The 21,160-nt window shown below is 48.3% G+C and overlaps 1 protein-coding gene across 30 annotated transcripts in view; it reads right to left on the bottom strand.

The window, feature by feature from the left end:
- The window catches only part of CAMTA1 (calmodulin binding transcription activator 1), an 861,094-nt gene that overhangs the window by 571,327 nt on the left and 268,607 nt on the right, over positions 1 to 21,160 (bottom strand). For all 30 annotated transcript variants that reach the window (XR_014806977.1, XM_084962661.1, XM_084962660.1 and 27 more), the window contains one exon: positions 10,276 to 10,343. Coding sequence is in view for 25 of the 30 variants with exons in the window: in XM_084962649.1 (XP_084818775.1) it covers positions 10,276 to 10,343 (68 nt within the window). In the remaining 5 variants the exon portion in view is untranslated. The remainder of the gene's footprint in view (positions 1 to 10,275; positions 10,344 to 21,160) is intronic.

The following is a 21,160-nucleotide window of genomic DNA, read 5'->3' as shown; positions in this document are numbered from 1 at the left end:
AGCCTAGAAAATCTAAAAATAGCAAAGATAGTACTACCTCCTAGCCAGGCTGAGAACAGTGGGAGAATTTCCAGCTCAGACTATCCAGCCGATTTGAGAATTACTCATTACCCAGAAAATTATGAATTGCAGAATGGTCTGTTCCGAGAATATGACTTCCGACCTTGCGACGCCGCCAGGCCTGCAGGCAGCCCCTCTCCCTGCAGCGAACACCAGCTTATTAGATCAGATCGATCCAGAGGAAATACCACAGATACCACTCCGGACCAATGACAGAAACACCCGACAACACTAATTTCCCAGATTCAGGCGAGGAGCACGAAGATGCTAAGAATAAACTGGTCTGCGGAGGAAAGGAAATGAGATTAGAGCCGGTGGACTCTGATGGGGCAGGTAAATGCCTGCCCATTTGTGCGAGCACAGTGTCAGCGCCATTTCATCCTCAGAAACTGTCTTTACTGCCAGCTTGTCCCGCTTAGAGATGCCAGCAGGCGTCCCCGGGGCTGGGGTAGGGTGGGGAAGCAGTCTCCAGGCAGGTGCCCGGATGAAAACGCCCTGCCAGGAGACTCAGGCAGTCACAGAAGACAACTTCATGGCCAGGTAGAGACAAAGAGGTCAAGGTGCCCTTGTCAGGGGACCCGTGTGGCATATGGGATGGCCCCACCCCTTCTGCCAACACTAGAAAAGGCTCTGAGCCAGGATGCTGCATTGAAGAGGGTGGGAAAGATGAGCGCTGGGGGTGTGGTGTGGCCAGGGCCTTGCCTTTGCAGTCACACCATCCTGCACCCAAGAAGCGTGTGTGTCTCAGTCATAGGGGTTCCTGGGCCCCGGGTGGCTGTGCATTTAGAAACCTCAGAACTGCATTGTGAGGCACTCCTTTCTGCAGACTGAAAAGGAGAGGTAAGAAAAGTGAGAGAACGAAACCGCAAGTAAGACGGAGAGTGAGCCTAAGAAGAGGAGAGAGGAAGAGAAAACAAGGGAACAGGTCAGCAGGGCCAGGGCGGTGGCCGCCGAGCAAGACAGGGCCCCTTGACATGAAAGACCGAGCATCGTGCCTCTGATCCAGTGACAGCAGAGGGATGACCACAGATATACACCCACAAGGACAGAGCAAAGGGGAAGGGAGACGGGAGCGGGTCAGGGATGTCAGCGCCATCTAGAGAGACAGGCGGCAGATGCAGGGCTGGTAACCTACACAGCAGAAGCAGCTAAAAGCCATGTGCCCTCCACGGGGCACCAGGAAAAACAAGCCAATTTGCCTGCAGAGCCTCTCAAAGACCCCTGGATTGGAAGCATCCATTCAAGAGAAACAGAAGCTTGGAAAGGGTGGAAGGGAGACAGGGGCTACATATCCCACCCCTGGCCTCTGCCCCCATTGGAGACACGTTTATTCTCACAGAAAGGGACCCCAAAAGACTCTGAACTTGGGGACAGTGGAAGAGCTAGATGGGAACCTGGGGGGTTCACTAATTAATGGGGAAATGCAAGCCCTCTCCCTGCCTGCGTCTCAGACCACCAGCAGCCAAGCCCAAAGCCCCAGTCAGCGCAGTGATGGGTCCTTCTCTGCAGAATCCGGATGGTGCCATCTTCAGCCAGCAGCCTCTGGAAGTGCTGAGTCGCAGAAACCCCCAGGGACGAGGCCCCCCGACCCCCCACCTCCTCCCCGAAAAGGGGAGCAGAGATGGCAGAGTGAGAACACACCCTCCTGTCACGGGGAGGGGAGTCCAAAGATAACATCTAAGATGGACAAATTAAGAAACAGCAGAACAAACACATTGAAAAGTCCGAAGGCAAATATCAGAGCTAGAAGAATTGACTGGGGCGCCCCTGGGAAAGAAGATTGAGCTGTAGGGCAGCAGGCTGCGGGTTCTCTTTACAAGTCTTGGAGGACCGTTTGCCCGATTAAACTGCATGCATGCATATTTTTGATAAAAATAAGAAAGAGGTGGGAGCCAGAAGCTGGCAGTGAGACACAAAGGTCCATGCCCCTCTCTCGACTCCCCCCAGGAAGGAGGCCCCAGGCTTGCACTTCTGGAAGCGAGGAGGGGTGGGATGAAAGCTGGCATGGCTGGCAGTGCCATTTCTATAAGCAGCTGAGCACGGCAGAGGACACACAAAGCCCGTGAGCGTGATGAACTCCCGTGCCCACCTGCCTAAGGGCAGCCACTCACAGGCTGTGCAGATGGAAACCTCAAGACAGTGCAGGTCTGCTCTCCAGGGACCAGGGTCCTGGGCAGCCAGTGCCCACTCCTGGGCCGCCTTCGTGTGCACAGAGGGGACCCGGGGAGGGGGCCTCCATCGTCTCCTTCTGCTCAGACATCCTGCATTCTGTAATTCTGGAAAATGCCCTGGAATCTGGGACAGACCCACTTCCATACAGAGGCTGGGGATTTCCTCGCCCGGCAAGACGACCAGACACTTTACCAGGATCCAGGTCACGGCTAATTCCCCGCCTCATCCAACTACAGGACCCCCCAGGGACATGCCTTTGCGGTGGGGGGGGGGGGACCCGAGACAGCTGGAGCCCCTCCTGAGCCAGCAGTCACCACTCGCTGCTACCTCTGCTCTTTGGTTAATGATAATAGTTCAGACTTCTTCAAGACTTTGCTCGATGCTTTAGGAAATGCTGAAATGGATGTAACATGACACATCGTTATGTTAATTTGATAGCAGGTCCCCAATTCAGCATAATGCAAAGGTCACCACACCGAAATCATTGCTGACCTGGTTTATTCCTTCTGTTGCAGTTCTGAAGAACAGAGTCCCTGAAATGATCGCGTATAAAGCTGGCCTCCCAAACTCTGTCCCCAGAAAGCACCCACCACACACACACACACACACACAACCGATCCCCAACTCCCCCTACCCCTGCCCTGCTCTGCCTGGCTGGATACAGCTACAGAGGAAGCTCTGAAAATATTTTTCTTGTAATTGCTATAAAATACATATATATAAAACATAAAATTTTCCTGGCTTTTTTTTTTTTTTTGGCCACACCCATGGCACATGGAAGTTCCTGGGCCAGAGACGAAATCTGAGCAGCAGCTGCAACCCATGCCACAGCTTTGGCAATGCTGGAGCCTCTAACCCAGTGCGCCAGGCTGGGGATCCAACCTCCACCTCCCCTCCCCGACCCCAGCTGCTGCAGTTGGGTTCTTTCTTTCTTTCTTTCTTTCTTTCTTTCTTTCTTTCTTTCTTTCTTTCTTTCTTTCTTTCTTTCTTTCTTCTTTCTTTTTTTTTTTTGTCTTTGTCATTTTAGGGCCGCACCCACAACACATGGAAGTTCCCAGGCTAGGGGTCCAATAGGAGCTGTAGCCACTGGCCTACACCAGAGCCATAGCAACATGGGATTAGAGCCGTGTCTGTGACCTACACCACAGCTCATGGCAGTGCAAGATCTTTAACCCACTGAGCAAGGCCAGGGATCGAACCCATGTCCTCATAGATATTAGTGGGGTTCATTAACTACTGAGCCACGACGGGAACTCCTGCAGTTGGATTCTTAACCCACTGCATCACAGCGAGGGGAACTGCAACAGTTTCCGCTTACAGGTGTACGGTTCCCGGGCATTAGGTAACTCACTCTGTTGTGCCACCATCACCACCGTCCAGCTCCAGAACTTTTTCAGCTTCCCAAACTGAAACTCTGTCCCATCAAGCAGTGACCCCCCCACCCCCTGCCCCAGCCCCTGAGGACCCCCTTCTGCTCTTGCCTCCATGCCCTTGGCTGCTCTCAGCATCTCGTACAAGTAGACGCCTACAGGACTCGCCTTTCACTTGGCATCACGTTCTCAGAGCTCACCCGCGTGGCTGCGTGGGTCAGAGCTCCATTCCTCCTTTACTTCTGGGACTTTTTAAGCCAGATGTGAGATCCATGTGAGATCTCGACACAACTGGAGCAATTCTATCCTGGTCTCTCCCCAGGAAGAGGGGCGCCCTTAGACTCTTAAGTCCTGTGACTGTCCCAAAGAGCAGGCACCCTGGGGCTGGTCAAGAGTTCACTCTCGTGTGCCACTTACAGAAAAAGTGTCAAAGCCATGCCACCTGCGCAGGACCAGCCTGGGGCCTCAGGAGGGCGGCTTTCTGGGCAGAGTGCTCTGCCCACACCTGGCATCACCGCCCAGCCCCCTCTGCTGGTCTGCGCAGGTGCAAATGTGCTGTTCTGCCCCAGCCCGCCCACTGTGTGCAGCCCATCAAAGCTGCTGCTCTCCTGTGACCGAGCCCTGCAGGGACAACAGAGACAGCACAGCCCTGCCCTCGGGGAGCTCGCCATCCTCATGGGGAGGCGAGACTTCCATACCTATGGTCACTACATCATCAAATGATTGATGACAAAGAACGTGGGCTGCAGAAGCGGACGACTATGGGCTCCCTGTGCATTGTGTGTCTGGGAGGCTCCCGGGAAGAGGTAGGATCTGGAGGACAGACAGTCTAGGCTGGACGTGGGGCCCTGGAGGTGAGGTCGATGGCCGGGGGAAGGAAAGGAGGGGGCAGGGAGGTGTTGGGAGAGCAGGAAGCAGCCCCCCAGCTGTAGCAGGTACTCGGCAGTGAGGAGGCAAAGAAAAAGCTGGCCGGAGGGAGGCTGAGGCAGGATAAGGACCTTGAACCTAGCACTGGGTGTCGTCTCCTAGGAAATCGCCAAGGTTTTCAAGGAGAACAGTGACGCACAGAAGGTGTGTTTGAGGGAAACCAGTAGGAGGAAAGGAGTCCAGCCTGGAGAGGGAAGGGCTGGAGCTGTGTCGATGACCCAAGCACGATGCAGGTGGCAAGGGCCAAAGCCAGGGGCCGGGAAAGTCAGGATGTGAATTCCAGCCTGAAACACAGGAGAGCTGCTGACTCAGTCCATTCGGCGGACAAAGGAAAAAGAGGAGCCGTGGAGGACAAGGGGAGTGACACGGAGCCTTTACAAGGAGGTGGCTCTTCTGAGGATCAGGGAACTCGGAGAACGGAAACAACACGGAAGTGAGGGCAGGAGAAGAGGAAAGACGGTTTGAGATGGTACGACATCCACGTGCCCAGGAGAGAGGTTCCGACTTGGGGAAGGCCCACAGGGAGTTCACAGTCAGATCCTGGAGTTCGGAGTTCCCGTGGTGGCTCAGCGCTAATGAATCTGACTAGCATCCAAGAGGATGCGGGCCTGATCGTGGCCTTGTTCAGTGGGTTAAGGATCCGCACTGCCGTGAGCTGTGCTGCAGGTCACAGACGCGGCTCAGATCTGGTGCTGCTGGGGCTGTGGCGCAGACCGGCAGCTGCAGCTCCAATTTGACCCCTAGCCTGGGAACTTCCATATGCTATGAGCGCAGCCCTAAAATGACACCCTCCGAAAAACAAACAAACAAACAAACACCTCCTGGAGTTCTTGAAGTCCTGGGAGAGAGAACTTTGAAGGAAAGAGCTGAGGACCTAAGACTCGATCCTGTCACCAGGGTGGGATGGATCCAGGGCAGAAGAAGCAATCGGCCCCGAGGGGTCCCAGAGCTGGGAGAGCAAGACTGGATCTCTCACAGAGCCCCTTGGTCTTCCTGAAACTCACTTTTCCACTCCTTTCTTTCCAGACCTTTCCCTCTAGTTGGCTGTTTTACTGTTTATTGACCAAGAAGCTTTTAGTGTTCATTACAAGAAAATTCTATTACTAGATCTTTAGTGTTTCAGTGTTTAGGTGCTATCTATATAAATCTAATTAATTAATTAGGTAATTAATAGCATTTTCCACCATCCTTCTAATTGATATAGTCGGGATTCCTGCGAAGGAAGTGCGTTCACTTCCATGTTGAGCTATGTGTGTCGCCTTCCACAGAAGGTTACACGTCTCCCAGAAATGATTGGAATTCTGAATCTTGCAGCCCCTGCCTGCGCTCCACTGGGCTCTGCTCTCTGCCCTACAGCGGGGAGGGGGGAGGATGTTTCTCCACATAGCCTGCGACTCAGGGGTTAAATCCAACTCCGGAGGCCAGCAAGGGACCCACCTGGCTGACCTCCCTGAGCCAAGCTCGCCGGCAAAGGGAGGCTGGGTCTCCCGGTGCTTCAGAACTCATGGAGATAGGCAGTGGCAAAGAATAACGGAACCATTTCCAGGGCCCCCCTCAAATTCCACACCCACTATGTGCAGCAGAGGTGTTACAGCAGAGCTAAGGTTGTGGGCTCTTCAGTAAGATGACCCTGGGCTCAATTTCCAGTTCTAACATTTGCTGTGCAGCCTTGGACAGATAACACAACCTCTCTGCATCTCATTGCCCAGGAGAGCTATTGAATGGACTCAAAAGCCCATAGAAATGGCCCAGAGCACAGCACCAGGACAATCTGTACCTGACAAAAATAGATAAACCCAGGTCTCTTCCTTCACAACGCTCAGCCTCTCTCTCATTTCACAAATATTCATGGAGTACCCACCGTGTGGCCAGCAGCGCTGCCGCCCTGGGGAGACCCTTTGAACCAGCCAGACCCCAAATCCCTCTCCTCGTGGTACTTTCGCTCTGGGGGAGAGGAGGTCAGATAATGAATAAGTGAATCAAACAAATCCCAGGAGAAATGCATGATTTGTCAGATGGTGATAAGCGCCCCAGAGAAACAGAAAACAAGAAAGGAGGAAAGGGATTCTGGCTGGATGTGCGGGGTGCGATTTTAAATCGTGTGTTCAGGGGGAGGCCTCACGGCGAGAGTGACACCGTATCCAGGCCAAAAGGAGGAGCTGGAAGAACATTCTAGACAGAGGGAGGAAGCTCTCCATTCCAAGATTCTAAGATCACCTGCTGGGGTGGGGAGGGTGGCATCTCCTGGGGTCTCCGCATGGTACGACTAGAGTGCTGAGCACACAGCGAGTGCCAAAGAAAGACATCCTGATGGGTGATTTTTCCAGCTGCCGCTTCCAGAAGGTCCCGGGTGCGGATCATACAGGGAGGGCTCTTTCAGCATTTGGCGCTCCAGGGACCCTCCCCCCCACCCTGGGAGCCTCCTTGTAGCACGCCTCATTATGGAACAGGTGAGCGGGGCTCCTGGGACCTTCTCTGTAATTAGGGCAGTGTCTGAGCCAGGGTTCTATTTATAACCCCCAGCCATCAGCAAGCCACGGAGACAAGGAGCCGGTCCCTCTGCAGCTCCTATACCAACATCTATATGTGAGCTGATTCCAACAATTAATTTAATAGGGATGCCTCCGCACAAACAATGTATCATTTTATTAGGAAACTCTATAAATGTCAGTGGTGCAATTCATTTTTATTAATTTTCTAAAATGAAATTAGCGGCGGCGGCGGCGGCGGCAAACAGAAGTTGTATTGCCTTCTCGTTCAGCCGAGTATTGGTGTCATTAATTCCTTAATACCAGGAGGCTGGTTTGTATGAACTCAGCAGTTAACTGCACCAATTAATTTCAATACAAGCGATGGGGGTGGGGGTGGGGAATCCAAACTCGACGCAACAACTAATTTAGGAAGGTCCTTGAACAACCACAGCAACTTTTCCTCCTCCTGGGACAAGAGGCTTTCAAGTGTGAACACGGCTTGGATATTGCAACACTAATAGGAAGGACTGTCTTCACCCTCTGTCTTTAAGAAAGAAATTCGTCCTTCCAAAGCCTGGAGAAATGGCAGCAGGGGCATCCTGAAGTCGAAGCCTCCAGCAGGCCTGGGAGCTGCCCCTGGCGGACGAGAAGGACGATGACGCCCCCGTGCGGGGACCTGGACCCTCACAGCACGTACAGCCAGATGGCAAAGAGCATCTCACTCAATCCTCATGATGACCCTGGGAGGACAGGGTCAACAGTGACCTCTGTTTCATGCATGAAAAAGAAAAAGCGGAGCTTTGCAAGGGGCTAAAATGACAGGCTTAAAGTCACGAAGCAAGTGACTGAGTGACAGGGCCAGGGCTCACCCATGTTCCTCCTCTGCTGCCAGGGGCACCCCTTGTGCCTTGGGAGGGGGTTTCGTGGTTCTCTTTATACTCCCAGAAGTCAAGGGAGTCAGGCATGAGCATGAGTGACACTCAGGTCTCACCAGAAACCCAAATTCAGACTGAAACCCGAGACAGAATCCCCACCCCGAGATGCTCTACTGTTGAGCCATCAGAGGGCGGCTGAGGCTGGACATGGGTCTGCAGAGCTGAAATCAGATGCCTGGCCTGGGACGTGGTCCAAAGAACCTCACTCTCTGGCTAAAGAGAAGCTCTTTCCTTCCACTTAGACTCAAGGAGTGTTTTGCTGAGGAGTGAAGGGCGTGTGGAGAGGCTGGAGGCTGCTTGAGCTGAGAGCTGCTGAGGGGAGTCGGGAGATGGTGCAGAGGCAGAAATCAGACTCCCTCCTACCTTCCACCCAGAAGCACTAGAGCAGCAGGTCTCAAAATGAGGTCTCAGACCAGCCACATCCCAATACCTGGGAACCTGTTAGAAATAACAGGTGCTCAGGCCCCACCCCACACCAGACACACAGGGTCAGAAACTGGGGGTGTGGTTCAGCACGTCCCTTGAACAAGCCCTCCATCTGATTCCCATGCCTGCTCAAGTTTGGGGGTCACTGCCCTGGAAGAGGATGCCCCCAGAAGAAAGGAGAGATGTATGTGCCAGGCTTTCCAAGGTACGGGACACACTATGCTCTCACCAAATAGTAGACTGTACCACCGTTCATTCCCCCTCCCCCACCCTAACAAAGACTGGCCTTCCTGGCCTCATTCTTATTGGGCTTGGCCAAGGGAGCTGCTTTGGCTACTGGATTTGTGAGCAGATGTGACATATGATGCCACGTGATATCCAGGGGTTTTCATTATGCCTGCATGGATTGCCTCTGGCTTTTAAGCCTCTGCCAATCTGCATGACAACCGGACAGGGAAGGGGTGGGGGCGAAGGACAGTTTCCTCACCCTAGGCCCTACAACAAAAAGACACACCGAGTGGTCCTGAACCCAACTCAGAGCCATAGCCAACTCATACACTCATGAACAGCAAATTAAACTGTATTGTTATAAGTCACTTAGTTTGGAGACTCTTTCTTACAAGGCATTATCACATCACAAGCTGACTGATACAGACCATTTGATTTTCTAGCAAGAGAAATCATAGTGCCAGAAGGCTGAGGAGTTAAAGGCATTCAGCATGCAAGGAAAAAGACTCAGAGTCAATCTCTACCCCACCTGGGGATGCAAATCTTGGGAATTAATCTCCCTTTCATTAATATCCTCTGACGTCCATCAAAATGGAAAATTTTGTCTTCGTCTAGTGCATGCTAAGTAAAAACCTAAGTAAAAACCTAAGCCTAATGAAGAAATATTTAAAGAACCTTCTAGACTGAGTCAACATCTTTCCTTCATGGCTCAGAAAGGATGAACAGGTCAAACGGATGGCCAAGAGGGCAGAGGACACACCCCCACCCCTTTCCCGGGTCCCAGTTAACAAACTTGGAGAATCCGATGCTTCTGGACAAAGGGAAACAGACTGGGCTTTCTGCCTCTCAAGTTCGAACCCACAGCCCACTTATCCTGGAAGCTGCACTCGGGCTAACATTGCCCAGGCTCTTAAACACCAGGTCCCATCACCACTAATAGAAAAACTGTGGCAATTGGAAGAGAGAGGCCATGTACTTCCAAGGCTCTAGAATATAACACCCAAAATGAGGAAAAATGAGAGCTGGGGAGGAAGAAGGCGCTGCCTTTAAAATAACCCCTAAATCCCAACTTCCCCATTCTTCACAGAATAACACCACTTGCACGGGCAGAACGCGGTCAGCTGCGTCTTCCCCACAATCTCTATTCCCAGGAGGGGAGCGAGGTTCTGCCTCCGTGGCAGCTGGCAGGTTCACAGATACTGACTGGATAATAAACTGCAAACTTAGCCATTGCTTCTGATTTGGGAGACCTTCTTCCCACCTTCAAGAATACCTTGACTTTCGACGTGTAAAACGGGCTGAGATGAAAGTGGATAGTTAAGGCAGCTTCCGTTTTAGAAAGTCAGTGTCTAGGGGACACGGGTGGCAGGTGAGCACTTTCCCGAAATAAACTTCCCCTGACAGTCGTGCCTGCCAAGCCTTTCCAAAAGCACCCAGCTGAAGGATCCAGTATTAAGCCAACAGGTTAACTCGAAGGCAGCTGCACTGTTTTTAATGTAACCAGTTGCATTCACCCCCCTCCCCCACAGACTTATGCCAACTAGGGAGACCTCAGCATCCGAAGCTCTCAGGCACAACAGGGCACCTTGAACTTGCTCATGAACAGGCTGGCCCAACCAGGTCATCAATGAAAAATCAATCCATTTACTGTACGTATTTGAAAAACTGCGAGATCGGGGACATTACCTTGTCTTAGGGGAGGTGGTTAGCCATTCTTCGTGTTTCTCAAATGTTATTAAGTAAGCTGCGATTTCCTGAAACAGAAGAATAAAAAGATAACAGTAACAATTAGCCCATGTTGGATCCTGAGAGGTAAGAAGGTTTTTGCTGTTTCCCAGCTGCGGTCCTCTTTTGCGAGGCTGCAACCCCATCTCTGATGGGAAAACCCTCAACCTGGACTGTGTTTCTGTTTTGATTTGGTTAAAATCTTTCCATTCAACCTGCCACACAACCACAATCAAAGCAGTGGGTTTCAAAAGATGAGTCAGTGGCAAGGAGAAAAGTACTTCTCTGTGGGAGGAAAACATCCGACTGCCCTTCAGCGTCTAAATGCCATTAATTCAAAGGAGGGGGAGCCACATGCCAACAACAGGTGTCCACTCAGGCGAGGTCACACCTGGAAAGTTTAGTCCATCTTCCTCTGAATTTGGACGAATCTTTCCTCATTGTCACAAGACAAGTTGCCTTCTCTCAGCTTGAGCCCCAAACCCCTGAGCCAGATCACATGAAAATTACCAAGAAGAAAAGAAAATGCCCTATGACAGAGACTGATAACGGAATCGAGGGAGCGCTTCAGAACGAAGAGCAACGTCAGCAGAGTTTAAGGAGAAGACAGAGGAAACGTGGGCACCTCAAGGCAGATTAAATATTTATAAACACAACAACATCACTGCAGATAGAATTACTGTTTTATTAATAATTTCCATCAAAATCCAGTGGGCGACATCCACGTACGTCATGGCTCCAGCTCTGAGGCAGGACATGGCCCATCACTTCCAGCTCCAAACAGATCTGCTAACATGAAATTGGCAGGGACGGTAAGTTAAATGAAAGCTGGACTAGGACACAGTTCCCCTGATCCTGGTGATCAGAAGCACTGGGCTGCCACCCTCGACTACCCCAAAACCTCAGGGAAGGGGCCTCGCTTCTCAACTTTCTCGGTGACCGGGGTTCCTGGAGGGCTCCTAGGTGATGGAGCAGCCCGGCCACCTGGAGGCCTGCAGCCCAGCTCTGCGGTCAGCCTCCTCTGGGCTTGGACATAATGGATTTGACACCTTGACCATAGATGCTAAACGTGGCCTTGAAGAAAAAGAAGACACTGTCACAAAAACCAGAGGGGAAATAAAGAAATAATTACATCTATGATTAAAAAAAGAAATAATGAAAATACCCATATATAACTATAAAAAATACTGTTATAATTTCAAAAACAAAACGATAGGGAAGCGGAGCAGGTCTGAGCAGAAACCACCACCCATGCCACGTGGTATGAGGGCGAAGGTGGGGGACAAAGTCTCACGTAACCATGGAAACCATCCATAACCACGAAGTAGCCAGAAACTGGTACCCAGAGCCCAAGCCACCTCAGTCCGGAAGCCTGGGCCTTTTGCCGAGAACCTGGGATGTAAAAACTTATGGCAAAAAATAGCGTTGCCTTGTTGTACAGATTTCCACTGTTAATTGCACCTAAGGGTGCAACGAACCAGCTCATGATTCTCACTCATCCCTGAGACAGATCATATTCCCTTTCCTCTCCTTAGAAGAGGTTTTCCCTAAGGTCTCGCCATAGATAGAGAGCTTTGGGGGGAGAAGCCTCTTCAGCCCAATTGCCTGGCTTCCCTCTCTTTCCCCAAAGCTCCACCAAGCCAGGGCTCCAAGGACGGCAAGTGGAAACAGATCGGGCCATGCCTCTTTCACAGAGCAGGAAACTGAAGCACAGAGAAGGGGAGGGACTTGGCCAAGGTCACGTGTTTGGGGCTGAGCCAAGCTGAGACCTGAGACACCCCCCGCCCCCAGGCATGATGAATTTTCCCCACTTGCTTGTTGCCTCTCAAACTCCAGTCCCAGGAAATTCATAGAATGCCCAAACCAAAAGAGAGTATGTCCCAGAGAAGCAAAAACTGGGCCTCAAAACAAAATCATGTACACAACGTTCACAGCAGCCACTGTTCACAATCACCAAAAAGTTGGAAGAACCCCAGGTGTCTGTCAATAGAAAGATGGATAAACAGAATGGGGTCGGTGATCCAGCCACAAAAAGGAAGGAAGCTCTGGCACAGGATACAACATGGATGAGGATGAACCCTGAAAATGTGCTGATGAAAGAAGCCAGTCATGCAAGGCTGCGTGTTGTGTGAGCCCATTGATGGGAAATGTCCAGAACAAGCAAATCCATGGAGACAGAAGACAGGCTGGTGGTTGCCAAGGGCTGGACCAAGAGGGCTGTGGGGAATGACGGCTAATGGGCGTGGGGCTCCTTTTGAGGGGATGAAAGTGTCTGGAATTAGACAGTGGGGAAGGCTATACAACATTGAGAATATACTGAACACCATTGATGGTAAACGTCACGCTGTGTGTATTTCACCACAATAAAAAGGAACTAGAAGAGAGTGTGGCCCCGGGATGAAGAAGATGCCAAGCTTCCCTTCCTGCAAGGTTGGACCCTGAACCCCCGGGGCCACCCCACATGCCTGCAAGCCTCCCTCAGCTCCCTGGCTCCCTTGGTTACTCTCTTCCTGGGTCCTGAGCACTGCATCAATGCTGAGAAGAACAACTCCACTGTCAAGATGAAGGACTTCACTGCAGGATCCAAAGCAAAGACTGTCCAGCTTGCAGGTTTTAAATGTGTAGTTTGCCCTTTGGATGTTCAAATAGAAAAACTGCTGCCAAGGTAGGATGTCTGTGTGTGGCAAGGGCTCGGGGAACAGGGTGTAATAGAATCCCACAGGGCCCTGGTATCTTTTTGGCATCGGGATCAGTCCCTGCAGACCAGGGAGGCGGGTGGTCCCCTCCCCAAGGCACTAACCAAGCTCCACCCAGAAGGACAGCATGGGCAGGACTGGCTGGCATCATTGCCTGGCCACCTGCTCTGTCGCCGTGAATCTCTGCCATCCAAAATCATGCTGATTGCTCGTCATCCAGTTACCAGGTGGGGCTGGTCCTGTCTGCCCCCAGGTGATGGGTCTGACAGAGGACTGTGAAGCCCATCTTGGTGGTGAGCCAGCTCAGGCCACTGAGGCTCAGGGTCCTCCTTGGAGGCTATAACTCCCGGGACTGGGGGCGGGGTGGGAATGCATTGTGCCAATCTGGCTTTTCTTGCCCACTCCCACCTGAGCCTCCATGTACTGATTCTTCCCCCATAACCTGCCGGCTTTGCTCATAGTCCACCTCCTCCAGGAAGTCTTCCCTGCTGTCTCACTCCACAGGGAACTACAGCTTCTGGAGCCTTCTCGGCAGTGGTTGCCCTACCCCTGGGCTCCTAGTGCACCATGCTTTCCTGATGGTCATCCCTTCCCAGTTTTGCGGTGTCCTGGGAGGGTCTGAATCTCAGTTCCCAATCACTGCAGAGCCCTGAGCAGGTCCTATATCCGAAGATGACTGCTGACACATAGAGCTTGAGTGAAGGAACGAGTGACAAGTTCTCTTCTAAAGGATGTGGACAGAAAGAGCTCATGTCTTGCTACAAGCTGGGGGGTTGTGGGGGTGAGCAAAAAAAAAAAAAAAAAGGTGTGGTTTCCATTAAGGATCAATGCCCAACATGACGAAGCTTTACAGAATTGTTCTGCTAAGCACTCCACATTCAGAAAGGCGGCAGCTGGCCAGCCCATCCGCACCAGGGCAGCACTGTCCAGCCACAAATGCAAGCCATGGGTGTGATTTTAAAATGTCTAGAATCTATATTTTTTAAAGGAAAAAGAAACAGGAGAAATTAATTTTAATAATATACTTTCCAATGGTATTTTCTATTTTAGCCCGATATGTCCACAATGTTATGATGTCACAATTTTTTTAAAAAGCAGTCCTGAGTTATTTCACTTTTTTTTCATACTAAGTTTTCAAACCCCAGGGTGTTTTTTTCCATTCCTGGGCCATTCAATTTGCAGCAGCCGTATTTCAGCTGCTGGACAGCCACCTGCAGCTGCCATATTGGACAGAGCAGCTCCAGACATGAGAATTACAGGAGGCTGTAGAACACAGTATGCCTTCTGGAGCCAAGCCCTCTGCATCCACAGGGTTGAGGTGTAGCCCAGACGTGAGTGAAGACGCAGCCACAGCAAGGGTTTCCTTTGAAACGAGGCTCATTGCCCCACTGGTCCCCCTGAGAGGCGAGGAGCCAGGTCTTGCCCCTTGGTGGGGGGAGGGGGGTGGGATGCACCTGTGCCTCTTCGGAAGAGAATACAGGCAGGAATCTCAAAGAAGCTGAATTCATCTCCACCTCTCAGCCTGAGCTGGCTCTCATTTCCATTCCCTCTCCAGAAGGAGCCATCCACTGAGGACACCCCACAGAATCATCTAGTCCAGAGAACCCAGCTTCCCCTCCAGCCATTTCCCCTAAAGCAGCTCTCAGAAAAAGGATCGGTCCCTCCCAGGACTTCCATCCATTCTTCCTGGTACAGGCCATTCTGGATCTGAGGGTCCAATGTCAGGTGAGACAGAAAAGTCAGTCTTGAGGGGTTTCTAGTGCTTGTTGGGACAAATTAAACAAAGGTCTACCTTGTTTTTATTCTCCTGAGTCCAAGCAATGAAAATATCTGTGTTCTACACAGTCTTAGATATTGTGCACGTGCACACACACAAAATAGATCTTTCAACAAAGGGATAATTTTTTAAAGTTTGTTTTTTTATGAGAGTTCTGCACAAGGGTTTTATCTGTAAGGGACCGAAGCTGAGGTGGGGGGTAGAAAAAAAAAGGCAGGACTCTTCTAGCAGCTGGCCCCAGCATCTGCTAGAGCCACAAAATGCAATTATATTACTCCCAAACGAGAAGTAAAAATATCTTGTTTCCAACACTCTTGGTTTTAAGACTCATACTTAATGTCCTCTGGGTATTTCTGTGGTGCCAGATCTCTGTGTTATGTACTTTATTAGGATGTGTGAATGTCATATTAATGACTTCTAACCAACATGTTTACGGTGGAAGCAAATTTTCCCAGAACCCGCCACTTGCTGCACTTTACAAAAGAAAATAATTGGCCTTAATTTAAATAAATAGCCATTCCATCCCCTGCCCCCAGGGGCATTCCTCAAGCTGCTCTTTCCAGGGCACCCCATGCATGAAGCTGGTGGGTCTCCTCCTCCAGGGTAAATACCTCAATCCTGGTCCAAGAGTGCCACACTCCCTCTTCACACAGCCTGCCCAAACAATGTACTTCCTGAGAGCGCAGATGGCCAAGCCAACACCCGCCATGGGACTCCAGGTCCCCCCACACACACACAGATCAAAACCCACACCCCAAATCATGCTTTTGAAATGGCCAGTTCTTGGGAAATAAGCCAGTCGCAAAATGACACTACTGTGTGATTCCACTTAAGTGAGATATCTAGATTAGCCAAGTCCTTAGAGACAGAAAATAGAATGGTGGTTGCCAGGGACTGGGGGGAGGAGGCAATGGGGGGGTTAACATTTAGTGGGTGCAGAGTTTCAGATTCGCGAGATGAAAAGAGTTCTGAAGACAAAAGTTAGTGACTGCACAACAATATGAAGGGACTCACTATCCACGAACGCCACAGTTTTAAATCATTAAGGGAGTTAAATTTTATTGTGTGTATTTTAGGACAATAAAAAAAACTTTCAAAAAATAAAAAAGAACAAAATGAATGGCTCTTATTCTACACAGCGTATAGAATAAAGTGGTTTGTATTTTTAGTTATATAAAAGGCAGCATAGCTCTACTCTGACAATTTATGTGGGTAGCCATGATTAAGATCTCCAGGATCCAAGGGTGTCTGGAGGACTTTCCAGACATGGTAAGCAGCAATTCAGGATAAGCCCCTAGCAGCCCCGACTTATGAAATAAAGCCTGGCTCAGTGGCCGTCTGTTATTTAGACGTGGCAAAGCATTCTCATGACCATCAAAGTGCCAATCAGAGCAGGAACCATGAGCGATCATAAAAACAGTCCGAGAAAGAGTCCATGAAGAGGCACTTCCTCCGGTCTTTCCTTCATTTCATTATCCACTCATGGGTTCAATCATTTGATGAATTATTGAGCACCTACTAGATGCCAGGCACAACGTGAGGCCCTCATGATACAAAGACGTATGAGTTATGGTCCTGGGAAATACAACTGGGAAGACAGACAGAGCGGCAGAATCCAGGGCTACTGTCAACAGCAAAACAAATGACGAGTGCTCAGTTAGCAGCACGAATAGCATGTGCATGCTGGGGAGAGAAGGGAAGGCTTCGCCAAGGAGCCAACATTCAAACTGGGTCTTGAAGAATGGGTAGGAGGTTGCCAGGCTGACAAATGGAGAAGGCATTAGCAAAGGGAAACAGTATGAGTGGAAACGGAAAAGTGGGGAAAGCCAATGAGTTTGGGAGACTTCGAGTGACATGAAATAATGGAGTCTGCATGTGAAGGCAAACAGCCATCACTCTGATGTTGCCGTCCGTGGCAGAGAGGGGGCTACTGATTACAGCTCGGCAAGGAGAGGGGGAGACCCTGAACCATGACAGTGGGAATTCAAGGTAAAACAAAGTTGAATTTTTTTTTTAAGTGATTAAGTTGGGCTTGAAAGCCAGACGGCTGGAGAAAACGAGGGCCAGCAAGGCAAAGAGGGCAACTCCAAGGTAAAGGAAGCCCAGGGGCTGAGTCCAAACAGACATGTATGGAGCTTGCTTGGTGAACAGAGTATTTGTTTCAGTTTGGTTTATTTGCCATCATTTAAAGATTGGGAGATGGGGACTTGCAGGTCTCTTGACAAATGAGGTCTGGCCACGCTGGTCCCACTTCCCTGCCCTGGAGAGCATCCACTGTTTGGAGCTGAAGAGCAGCTGCCCTTTGGATGGGGCGGAGCTCTCAGATGGCCACCTGGCCAGCTTCCTTCACTCACAATACATGTCTGGACCTAGCAGGCATGCAACTCTGGGGCTCTACTGAAGTTTCTGGCATTGGAAACAGTGGCTTGTAGGACCATGAACCATGTAGGTTGTCCAGGAAGAAATACATTGAGAGCAATAGATTTTTTTTTTTTTTAGCAGCTCCATGGAAGACAGAGTTCCCAGGCCGGGGATCAGATCTGAGTCACACTCGCAACCTACACCACAGCTGAGGCAATGCCTACGGTGCCTGGTTGGGGATCAAATCTGCAAAGACATGGCTGATCCCATTGTATCACAGCGGGAACTCCAAAAGCAATAGATTTTAGAAGAGAAATGTGTTCATCAGAATACTCATTGCCTCTTAATACAATGCTGATTAATCTGGACCCAAGATTGCTCCAACGTCTCTTGCAGTATTGGGCCAGTTGTCAGTTTATTATCTCTTCGCTCCAATGTCACCCTTCTTTGTTCTGCTTTGAGACACTGAAGATGGGCCCTGTAAACATTTCACCCTTGCTGGCTTGGCAGTGTGTTAAGCTTCTTCAATAGAGCAATGAAGTGACTCTGCAAGATGATGGTGGCAAGACATTCTTTCTGGTTTCTGTCCTCTGTTGCTATTATTATCATCATTCTTATTCCAAGGGGGAGCCCAGTGGCCAGGAGCTCTAGATACAGCCTCAGGGCACCCTCTCTCTCCTGGCAGACTGCAGCTCTGGTCCATTTAACCAAAAATAAGCCACACTTTTGCAGTTGTGACCAACTGCAGCCCACACCCTTTGGCAGCTAGCAGGTTCCTATTGTGGTTCTGTGCTCTGAAGAGGTCCAAATTTCAGCCAATGGAGTCGGGGGACTCTTCCAGTCCTTAGTTGGTTTTTTTTTTTTTTTCCAGTCCTTAGTTGTTGTTGTTGTTTTTTTTTTTTTTAACCATCACTGTATATTTGTGTATATATACATATATTTTTTTTGGTCTTTTTAGGGCTGCACCCGCGGCACATGGAGGTTCCCAGGCTAGGGATACAATCGGAGCTATAGCCACCAGCCTACACCAGAGCCACAGCAACGCAGGATCCGAGCCACAACTGTGACTTATACCACAGCTCACAGAAACACCGGATCCTTAACCCACTGAGTGAGGCCAGGGATCAAACCCACGTCCTCATGGATGGTAGTCGGGTTCACTAACTGCTAAGCCATGATGGGAACTCCCCTTTGTTTATTTATTATCTCCTCTTCCTCAGCCTACAGGTAGCAGCTGCTCTCCTACAGGTACCTGATACTTCTAGAACCCTCAGAATTCTCTTTTATCCCTCCTAGTGGTCAATCACCTTTTACAAACTAACAATTCTTTATATTAGAAAACTCTGTTCCATACGGTTTCTGTGTCCTGACTGGATCCTGACGGATATATAAGAATCATCCACAGCCCTGAGGATACTTAAAACTTCACTGCTGTGCCCTCTTAGAAGGCACACTAAAAAATATAGAGGGAATAAAAAGACATCTGAAGGAAAAGAAGCACGTATCAAGGGAAATATATAAATCACCCCCAGTGAAGACCCTAAAACAAGTTTCCAAGATGCCAGCCACACCGTAGTTAGAAAGGCACTAGAACAATGTGCGTACACTTCAACCTGTAAGAAGATTGAATCTGCCTATTTGGGGAGATAAAAAGCGTTTCTTGTAGAATAGAAAAAAACTACTCTGTCTCCCTTTGGCTGCATGATTTGGGGTGAGACACTTGACATTTCGTCCTCTGAGATGTGGGATAACACAATTGCAGTACATGAGGTAATATATGCAGATTCTTGGCATGCTGGGTTAAAACTTTAAAAAATCAGCTCCATTGAAGTATAATTTACATGCAATAAAATGCAACTCATTTAAAATGTACAGTTGAATGAATGCTAACCAACGAATATTATTGTGCATCACAATATTCAAGATATAAAACATTTTCAGCACCATGGAAAGTTCCTTCATACCCCCTTTCAATTAATCTCCCTCTTACCTCCAGCCTCAAGCAAGCATTGATCTGCTTTCTGTCATTGTGAATTAGCTTTGCCTGTTCTCAAATTTTATATAAATGAAAGCATACAATATGCACTCTCTTTGTTTCTGGTTTCTTTCATTCAAGATAATGTTTTTGAGATTAATTCATGTTGTTGTGTGTTTCAGTAGTAATCAATTCCTTTGTATTGTAGGGTATTATTCCATTGTCTGTATATGTCGTAATTTGTTTATCCATTCAAATGTTGATGAACATTTGTGTTGCTTCCAGGTTGGGGTTGTTATGAATAAACTGCTATTGCAACTCATTTATAAGTCTTTGTGTGGACATATGCTTTCATTTCTCTTTGGTAAAAACCTAGGCATGAAATGGCTCAGTCATATGGTAAATATGAGTTTAACTTCTTGGCTTTCCAGAGAGGTTGCACTATGTTATACTTCCATTGAGAATCTATAAGAATTAAAGTTGTTCCACATCTTTGCCAATACTTGGCGCTCTCTCTTTCCAATCTTAGCCATTATAGTGGGTATATGGTTATGGCACTGCAGCTTGACTTTGCTTTTCCCTAATGACTAACTATATATAACATTTATTCATCTGATTATTGACTATATATCTTCTTTTGTAAAGTCTGTTTTAATGTTTGTCTTTCTATAGCTGCATTTTAATTGTTTTTTCATATGTCAGATATGAGTCCATCAGTTTTATGCATTATAAATATTTTATTCCAGTCTCTTGCTTATCTGTTTAATTTTCTTAAATGTGTGTTTCAAAGAGCAAAATTTTTAAATTTGGTTAAGTCTTTCTTATCATTTTTTCTTCTTTTGCCCAATTTTTGTCTACCCCAAGTTCTCTGCTTTTAATTTGAAATGTTTAGACTATGTTTAGTATAATTATTGATATGGCTGAATTTATGTTTACCAGCAGGCTATTTGTTTTCTATTTGTTCCTTTTCCTCCTTTTCCTGCTGTCTATTGGATTGACAGATTTTTTTAAACTCTTCCATTTTATCTCCACTATTGGTTTATTAGGTTTGCCTCTGTTTTATTTGTGGCTGCTCGGGGATTTATGCTATGTATCTTTAACTTAACAGAATCTACCTTCGAATAATAATCATCCCACTTATGTATATCTTAAGTACTTAAGACGTATGCTTCCATTTTTTCCCTTCTTTCATTCTTGGTATTGTTTTTTGTCATATATTTTACATCTATCTCTATTCTAGACCTGCAATGCAGTAATTTAAGCAATTCATTATATTTAAAGAAATTAAAAATGGAGAAAAATAGCTAATATTTATCTATACATTTACCATTTTTAGCACTGATTCTTCATTGTTTTTTTATAGCTCCAAGTTTTCATCTGGTGTCATTCTTCTTCCTTTAACATTTCTTATAGTATGGGTTTCTGAGCAATAAATTCTCTGAAGTGTGTGTGTGTGTGTGCATACATGCATGCATGTGTGTATGTGTTGTGTGTGTCTGTATGTTTGTCTAAGTGTATCTGTCTATTGGAAAACATCTTTACTTCACTTTCATTTTTTAAGGATAATTTCACTGAACATAGGATTCTAGGCTGACAGGATTTTTTCCTTTCAGCACTTAAGAGATTTCATTCCATTGTTTTCTGGCTTGAATGGTTTCTGATGAGAAATCTGCAGAAAATCTTTGCCCCTCCCCTCTCCCCCACCCCGTTGACTTTAGGGTGTTCTCTTCATTACTGATTTGAAGCTGTTTGTTTATGGTATTTCTTGCTGTGGTTTTCTTTGTGTTTATCTTGCTTAGGGTGTGTTGAGCTTCTCAGATCATTGGGTTTATAGTTTTCATCAAATTTGGAAAGCTGTCAGGCATTATATCTTAAAATAAAGACTATTGGGCTTTGTTGTGGCAGGTATTTGAGTTACCTGTGGATCAATCTGAGCCTCTATAGATTTCATTTTTAATCTTTGTAAAGGTGGGTCTCCAGTACCTCTTACTCTAGAAATGGTCTAGCACTACTTTTATTTTTTTTCCTTCTGTACTC

Source organism: Sus scrofa, chromosome 6, assembly GCF_054392235.1.
Source record: "Sus scrofa isolate SSC_HxYL_T2T_F1_AM1 chromosome 6, Sscrofa_HxYL_maternal_Yorkshire_Landrace_v2.0, whole genome shotgun sequence".
Classification (NCBI taxonomy): Eukaryota; Metazoa; Chordata; class Mammalia; order Artiodactyla; family Suidae; genus Sus; species Sus scrofa.
This window is presented reverse-complemented; position numbering and strand designations above follow the sequence as displayed.